This window comes from Pteropus vampyrus, unplaced genomic scaffold (assembly GCF_000151845.1).
Source record: "Pteropus vampyrus isolate Shadow unplaced genomic scaffold, Pvam_2.0 Scaffold24, whole genome shotgun sequence".
Classification (NCBI taxonomy): Eukaryota; Metazoa; Chordata; class Mammalia; order Chiroptera; family Pteropodidae; genus Pteropus; species Pteropus vampyrus.
The window spans coordinates 3,219,693-3,229,016 of NW_011888805.1; the positions used below are offsets into that span (position 1 = coordinate 3,219,693).

General features: G+C 33.2%; 1 protein-coding gene and 1 pseudogene across 1 annotated transcript in view; both read left to right on the top strand.

Annotated features, from left to right (window-relative positions):
• SHPRH (SNF2 histone linker PHD RING helicase) overlaps nt 1–9,324 on the top strand; it is a 78,242-nt gene that overhangs the window by 45,978 nt on the left and 22,940 nt on the right. Inside the window, exons 22-24 of the mRNA XM_023528330.1 lie at nt 1,191–1,374; nt 2,469–2,570; nt 6,344–6,510. Of these exons, the coding sequence (XP_023384098.1) occupies nt 1,191–1,374; nt 2,469–2,570; nt 6,344–6,510 (453 nt within the window). The remainder of the gene's footprint in view (nt 1–1,190; nt 1,375–2,468; nt 2,571–6,343; nt 6,511–9,324) is intronic.
• LOC111737215 lies at nt 8,841–8,958 on the top strand (annotated as a pseudogene).

A 9,324-nucleotide genomic window follows, 5' to 3' on the forward strand; every position in this document is an offset into this window, starting at 1 on the left:
GGTTCTAGAATTCATTAATTTTGAATTATTCTTTATATTTGAATTTTTTCCATCTATTATCCTACTTTGCAGGTGAGATGGGTGAGGGAATGAAAGAAGCTTTTTTCTTTATAGATATAAGTTGTAATTCCATTTAATTTCTCTTTTTCAATCTAAAGTTATTGCCTTTTAAAGCAGGATAAAAATTTTCATCCAGAAATAGAAAATATACTGTCTTTATCAGTTCATGTGTTTGACAAATTGGGGGATGATACTTTTATAGTGTTGAAACCATTGGTTCATAATAATTTTTTTCTTTCACATTACTGTTCTAAATGCTAAAGCACATAAACGTAGTTAATTATAGCAAGCCATGGAAGAAGATAGCGCTGTATAGTGTCCACTTGGCCCTACATTCTTTCTTTTGGCTCATTTTGGCCACACACTGTGTCAGAGGAGCACTTTTCATGTAGTTCTCCCAGAACTTTGTATATGTTTTTCTGCATAACATTGAAGACTAAACTCTTTTACAGCAATGTAAGTGAATGAGCTCCTGCTTCACACATCAATCAGGATTGACCTAAAGTATGTTAGTGAAGAAAGCATATCAAAAATTTTATAATGATACCATTTCTATAAATTTTAGAAACATGTATCCAGATTATTAAGGATATGCAGATTAGTATAATCACAACAGAAAGTACAAAATATTAAGTCCAATTCAAAATAGTGGCTACCCCATTGTTGGGGGTTGAAGGAAGAATGTGTGAGGAAAGGGAGTCATACAGTTGAGAAGGAACACAGAGGCTTTCTAAAAAATTGGTACTGTTCTTTTTCTTAAATTGGATGGTGGGAACTTGGTTGTGTATTTTAGTATTCCCAGTATCGTATATACACGTTATTTTGAATATGTAAAATATTTTATAATAAAAAACAGTTCTTTGAAAAAATAAAGTAGAGATTCCATCAGACTAATATGGATCTATAAGGATCTTTGAGTCTACCAGGAAATGTGAGTATTCTGTTTTTAAGAATCTAGAGGCAGTATTATGCATTGTCCTATAGAGATTTTTAGTCATACATCCTCATCCTAAAAATGGCTAAGAATTGCTTGTACCTTAGACACTTAATGAAAAAAATGTATATGTCATAATACCTCACTGAAGACTTTTGACCAAGACGCATCTTGGTTGTTTCAAGCAATTTTAATTATGTGCTTTACTACTGTCCTTGTCTTTTCTGTCCCTCCAGTTGCTTCACGAATACTGGATGGCCCTGCGGAATCGTGTATCTGCTGTTGATGAACTTGCAATGGCTACAGAACGACTAAGAGTACGTCATCCTAGGGAGCCAAAGCCCAATCCACCCGTTCTTCACATCATTGAACCACATGAGGTAATTTGCAAATAAATCACAAAAAATAGCACAAATAGGTAGCACAAAAATCCAAGAACCATAGGATAGTCAGGACAGTGATCTCTTCAATAAGTATGCATTTAATCTTTTTCTTAGTTCGACCCATATGAAGTTGTTGGATATTGTTGGTCAAAAATAGTCAAAGATGAGTAATTTTATATCGAATACTTGGTTAAAATTCACTATTTTGGAGCATTTGTTTATTTCCAGATTGTATATTCATCTATTTTTGAGCACCTTCTATGCACTAAAACCTGAAGATATCCTTGGGCAGTTTTTAGACACATGCCCTTTTACTTCAGCTTTTTCAGGACAAGAAAAATCTTCCCTAAGAACAATGAAAAACTGCTTTTGCAGTGTTTTCCTTTGAAGAGATACTGATAAGTTATCTTCTAATAAATCCCTCTTTGTGTCTCAGGATTAAAAATAACTTCAGCAACTTTTTTCCTTTCACATTAATATTATTTTCTTTATAGTTTATTTTTATTCCTTATGGGTGTTTAATCTGTTAAATCTTTTTCTTTCTATAAAGCTTGAAGACTACCTTAGAAAAACTTAGAAATATTCATTATATACTATTTTACTTAACTTTTAAAACAGAATTCTCAGTATGTTTATTCTGTGAAAGCAAGCTCCTCTCATTTAACCCTGCTTTACCGTCTCCTGTGTTCTCCTGAGGAGCCCGGGTGGCCCGGTCGGGGGATGCGCTGGCAGGGAGAGTCTTCCCTGGGCTTCTTAGAATCACTCTAACCAGAGCAGCATCGCTCTTTGGTTTTTTTTTATCGCGTGGATATATTATTCAAAAATGATGCACCAATAGAGTTCGAGTTGATTTTTATCCGACACCAAGTGTATAGGGAAGCTTCCTATTCAAAAGAATTCTACGTTGAATTTTGTCTTTTGGAAAGCAAAAAATATATGTATTTCCTTTTGAAATATACAACTTTGAGTTTTCACATGTAAATGGGTTTTTCGAAAAGAAGACACATTTGTATTATTGAGGAAGAATTATGCATGTTTAATATAATTTTACTGTTGTTCTGAGAGAATAAAGAAGTTGTTTTCTTTTTCAGGTAGAACAAAATCGGATAAAGCTCCTAAATGATAAAGCTGTTGCTACATCACAGCTTCAGAAAAAACTTGGGCAACTTCTTTACCTAACCAACTTAGAGAAGGTATTGTTAAAGATGCTACTTTTTTCCCATGTTGCATTGTTAATATACCACTTTAGTGACTTCTTCCATTTAATCTATTAGTCCCAAATTTAATGATACAAATTTTTTTTATCAACCTTTTATTTGTGTTAGTTATATAAGTCAGAATGCTAGCTGTGTCTACAATAGCTATACAGATCACAAAAGATGATATCTATAGAAAATATGTTACACAGATAATATGAAGGTGTTCACTATATAATATAGAACAGTGTAAACAGACAAAATTTCAAAGCCTTGAATGTGGAAGTATTAACAATATACCTATAGGCAAAGATTGCATTATTTAATATGTACGTATGCATTCATTAATACATAGATTTTTTAAAATTTGTTATTTGAAACTGTAAGATGTGTTTGGAAAGCTGTTAAGTCAGAAGACATAATGAATTATTGAATGTAATTCACAGCACATTTTCTGAGTTGTGAACAAAGTATTATATTGTATTTTAATATATATACCTCCATTTTATTATAGGAATAAATGTCAGTTGTCAGAGTACCTTATTAGTCAAGATGTAGTAATAGATTTTTGGATAAGGCAAATGAAGGAAAACACCAGACTTGAGTTGGTCCTGTAAACTGGTACAAATACATTTAAGAGAATCATTAAATCCTGGTGGTGACAAAATGAAAAGTTGAACAATCATTATAGGTAAAATAGCATGGTGGTTAAGAGATAGACTTTGGACCCAGACAGTGCAAGTTTGAATCATGATGTCACTATTTTCCAGTTATAAGACTTTAGTTATTTACCTCTCTCTGCCCCATCTGTAAAATGAGAATAATAACACTATTTTTAGGGCCCTCTTGAGGAGTATATGATTCAATATATGTAAAGTGCTAGTGATATTCTTGGTTATTAAGCATTTCCTAAGTGTTTGTTGTTATTATCATATCATTACTACTGTTACTGTGATGATTACTATTATTCTGGCAGGAGAAAAAGAGAAAGGAAGACTTAAAAATTAGTCTTATGCAAAATGCTAGCAATAGAAAAATAACATTTGAGGGGGAAAAGTCAAAATTCTCAGATGTGAATTTCTAAAACTGTAAGATTTCTATACTTTAAATATGAAAGTCAAAATTAAGAGACAGTCTTATAGAACATAAAATGATATCCTCTCTATGTTGAATTATTTTTTAAATTAAAATTCCAAGCAAAACCCGATTTGGTTAATAATGAAGAAAAACTATTTAATCTATAAATGAAAGAAAATCAAATTAAGTAGTTACTATTTTCTGCCAACAAGTAGGCAAAAAGATTTAAATAACATTCCATAGTGGTAAAGGGACAGAGAATAGATATTTTATGCATTACCAATGAAAATGTAAATTTATATAGCCTTTCCCTGAAAGCATTTGAACATGTATTAGCAATTTTATATACCTTATATCCTTTGACTCAGTACTTCTTGTAATTTTCCCTAGATATTCTAAATTAATAGAAATTTAAGAAGCGAATTAGGTATAAGGATATTTATTGCAGTGATATTTATTATAATAATAAACATGGAAGACTAAATGTCTAACAAAAATTATATTTATATAAATCATGGATTATTCTTACAATGACAAGATAGAAATATTTTAAGTGATTTTTTCAGTGAATTAATGAGAAAAGAAATACTCATGTTAGAAAGTTGAGAGAAAAAAATAAAATCGTAAATGGATAATCTCAGTTTTTTGTGATTTTTTTCTTTAAAAGATAATGAACTTAACAAACTTTTTAAATGATTAAGTTTTCTGACAGTCACATATTTATTGAGCACCTGCTATGTACATGCATTATTGTACTAGGAGTTTGAGATAGACAGACTTGATCCCCAGCCTCAAGGAGTTTTGACTAATTTGATGTGGGCATATAATAGGCACTAGATCAAGTAGTGATTTGTAAGATGTTAGAGATTCATCCAAACTTGATGATTAAATTAATCACTCCAACAGCTAAAGTCTATTGACCGATGAATGGATAAAGAAGGTGCAGTGTATATATACAATGGTATATTTTTCAGCCATAAAAAAGAATGAAATCCTGCCATTTGCAACAACATGGATAGACGTTGAGGGCATTATGCAAAGTGAAATAGGACAGAGAAAGACAAATACCTTATGATCTCACTTGCATGTAGAATCTGAAATAAAACATGGATACAGACAACTGATTGCTGGTTACCAGAGATGAGGGTTTATAGAGGTGGATGAAATAAGTGAAGAAAGTCAAAAGATATAAAATTCCAGTTATTAAATAAACAAGTCGTGGGGATGTAATGTATAGCATGGTAACTATATTTAATACTGTATTGTATGTTTGAAAGTTGTTAAGTGAGTAAACCTTACAAGTTCTTATCACAAAAAAAAATCTGCAACTGTGTATGGTGACGAATGTTAACTAGACTTATTGCAGTGATCATTTTTTAATATATACAAATGTCACATCATTCCATTGTACACCTGAAACTAATATAAAATTGTATGTCATTTTTACCTCAGTTTTTAAAAAGTATGTTTTTCTAAAGGAATTAAACCAGAAATCAGTAATGGAAAGATAACCAGATAAATCCCTAGATGTTTGGAAATTAACAACACACTTCTGAATAACCCATGAGTCAAGGAAGTCACAATGGAAACTTGAAAATATTCTGAACTGAAAAAAATGAAAATATTTGACAATATGCAGTTAAGGCATGCTTAAAGGGAAATTTATAACTTTAAATCAGTGATCTGCAAACTGTTAAGCATAGGACAAATCCAGGCCACTACCTGTTTTTATAAATAAAGTTTTATTGGAACACAGTTACACTCATTTGTTTTTATATTATTTGTATCTGCTTTTGTGCTACAACAGCAGAGTTGAGTAGTTGCAACAGAGATCTTGTGGCCCACAAAAACCTAAAATATTTACAACCAAGCTCTTTACAGAAAAAAATGCTAATCCTTGCTGTTAAATCAATTAAAAAAGAAGAGATATTATAAATTATGGTAGATTGTTTACAGAATGCTACATTAATACTCCCTCTTGTGTGCGTGCTTTTGAGATGATCCCCTCTTACTATGACTCTGGGCTTGGTTGTATGACTTGCTTTTGGCCTTGTGGCACAAGTAGAAACTTAGAAAGTCCATGCACATTGGAGTTTTCCCATGTCTTGCTTTTCTCCGGAACTCTGAGGCTTTGTGAAGAAGCCCAGCTTACCTTTGAGATGCATAGGCCTCAGCTCAGCCCTCTCCCCAGACCATCTCACCTACCAACTGCTAGATGTGAACGTGAGACCATCCTGGACCATCCTGGACCATCCAGCCCCAGCTACGTCAGCCCTCCCCAGAATTACCCAGCCGACCTATGAAATCAGGAGAAATAAATGGTTCATTTAGCCACTAAGTTTTTATATGTTATCTGAAACAAATCAATAATTAAGATAAGAATAATTCAGTTTAACCTTTTTAAATGCCTGCTTTTCATTTTACCTTCTATGATAATCACAAATATAAATAATATAACTTTAACAAACTGTAATAAAAATTGTTTCCATTTTTTTTGTTCACTCCTTTAATAAATGTTATTTGTAAATTCCAAAAAGTGATAGCATCAGATAGTATATGAATTATTCACTCATCTCAACTGTCAGGTTATTTAAATTGCAGTTGCCAGCATTCATTTCTACAAATTGAATTATAAAACATGTATCAGTTGTAAAACATGTACCTAATATATTTTTGAATTTTTGTTTTAATAGTCTCAAGACAAAACTTCAGGAGGTATTAATCCAGAACCTTGTCCAATCTGTGCTCGACAGCTGGGAAAACAGGTGAAATTAAATAAAACACGTTACACTTTTCAGGAACTTCTACATACATCCTCTCTTTCCACTTTCCTCCCACCCTTACACAATTTCTCTCAATGACTTTGTATGCAAGACAATATTTATTATCTCCATCTGAAAAGTAGGGCCAGAGGTTAGCCGACATGCTTAGTGCCATATATGTTTGTGCAGTGGTTTTCATTAATTCATAAATGGAAACATATTCTTAGAATAACCCATCTTCTTCTTTGAAGATGCATAATTTGGGGTATTGTTTCCAGTCATAAATTTGGATCTGAATAATTTGGCTTTGTCAGTTTAACATGGTTATTTGGTAATTGTATAGAAATATAATACAGCACACATATATTTATCTAAGAAAGTATTACAAAGGTATAGTAACACAGCTCTTACTTAGTATTATTAATATCTAATAATACCAGGCTTTAAACTACAAATAACAGCGATCTTAGGGGAATTTAGACCATTATAGCAATTAAATATATTTCTTGTGAATATTAGTATATTCACAGATGTTCAAAAACTTGATGGCACCGTATTCTCCTCAGAAAGATCCTTTTTATCCTATGATTTATGAAATTATAAATTCCTACTTTGTATGATAAATCAGTATATATATTATCACTGTATTCATTGCTTTTCAAAATTTGAAAGATTAGCTTATAATTAAGTGAGTGAAAGTGTTTGGGGTTTTTTTTTTACTGTGGAGCTAAGAGTAGAAAGTTAAATATATGGGATCCATATTCTGACCAATAATAATCAGAAACAAAGTACCTGTTAGTGTCTGTGATTTAGGGAGAAGGCGAGATTTTAAAGGGTACTTTATTGATAATAAATCTTAAAAGTATAGACATTACATTGGAAACTGAGCAGAATAGTAATATACAGATACTGGTGATTTCTGATAAGTCAACAATAAAAATTCTGTGATAAAAGTTGCGATGAAAATGAAAAGAATCATGATGGAAGTTGCTTTTGTTTTGGATGAGATTCGTGCAACTGGATTGTCTGAAATTTTATTTCATTTTCGTCCTAAACATTTCCATTTTCGTCCTAAACATTTTAAAACTCTTTCATATACATTATTTAATTTAATTCTTGTATAATCAGGGTCTCCTACACTTAGGAGAATATATCGTGTTATAATAAGAGTGACAAAATACTACTCTTCTAACTCTATTCAAAAGCTTTAGGAACTCTAGTTCCTTTCCCTCTAGCTTACCAATTCTCCACTTCTAATTTAGAGAGTCTGTTGAGGGTAACTCATATATAGTGCCTCCCATCCTGGAAGCATTGCCATTTGTCTGTTCTTTTTAAGCCATTTCAGTCAACTTTCTGTCTCCTAGTGATGTGGCGCCAGAGGTCTCTGGTTTCTCCTCCCTTGCAGATGGACCTGTCTTGTTTTTCGGCTTGTCCATTCTAAATGCCCACGAGCTACACAAGTGCCCTTCATCTCCAGTGGCACTAGAGGTACACAGGGTACAAGATAGTGCTGCTCTTTGTCTACAGAAATGCTAGTGAAACAGTTATTTTCCTATGGCCTCAACTCCTGGGACTCTGGCACAGTCTTTGAGAGGTGCAACTAGAGAGCAGCATGAACAGCATCAGCCAGAAAAACCCCAACTCTTCCCTTAGTGTGAGTTCTTTTCCAAGGAGCTTGATAGTCCATCTGCAAAGTACCTTGGGAAGGCAAGCACAACCACATACCTCCTTTTCATACTAGTTCATACGTGTCCAGATCCTAGAAAATCACAGCTTAGGGCTTAGCACTACCCAGTTTTTATTGTTGTTGTTCTTGTTTATTACCAGATGAAAAGGTTAAATAATTAGCATAAGAGGCTATAGCTTTTAGAACTGACACCTCGATTAAATCTAATGCTTCTCTACATCCCACCGTTGCCCAGAAGTGAAGGAATCCCCATAATGTGCTCCGGAGAAGATTATTGTACTTTTTTTTTTAAATAAGAGAGTTTTCAAAACTCTCTTTTTTATTTATTTGAGAATTTTTAAAATGTATTCAGAACTACATTTAAAATCTGAGATATTTCTCATTCTCTATATCAGCGGTCCCCAACCTTGTTGACACCAGGGACCAGTGCTCCTATGAGAATCTAATGCCCGATGCTCTGAGCTGGAGCTGAGGTGGTGATGCTAGTGCCAGGGAGTGGCTGCAAATACAGATGAAGCTTCGCTCGCTTGCCCACCGCTCACCTCCTGCTGTATGGCCTGGTTCCTAACAGGCCATGGTCCATGGCCCAGGGGTTGGGGAATCTCTGCTCTATGTAATAAATGCTTTAACATGTGAAAATGTATATCTGTTTAATAAGTTGTATAGATGGACTGTATTGAGTATGAAAATATCTCCAAATTACTGTTGTTCTTAGTCCCTTTATTATATATGCTATTCGAGGTCTACGGCCATGCCCCCTGAACAAGCCCGGTCCCATCTGATCTCGGAAGCTAAGCAGGGTCGGGTCTGGTTAGTACTTTGATGGGAGACCACCTAGGAAGACCAGGTGCTGTAGCCGTAAAAAAAAAACAAAAAAATAAGGGATTGTAAGATGACAAGGTCTTTGAAATCTGTGAGGTCAACCAAGGGTTACCTCGCCTAAAAAAATAAAATAAAAAATAAATATATGCTGTTAGAGTACTGAAGGAGTAATTTACATTTTAACTAAATACTGAAATGAGAACACCAACGTCTTATAAAATGATGACTATTATGGTCACTATTAGGGTAAGAAAAACTAATGACTATGAAAGCTTACTTTGTTTAAACTTTAAAAATAGTTAATTTAAAAGTACAACTCAGTTTTTATGACTTCAAGAATATTAATATCTTGAAACATTTAGGAAGTGAAATTATGACGCCCTTCTTTTAATATATATGTAAA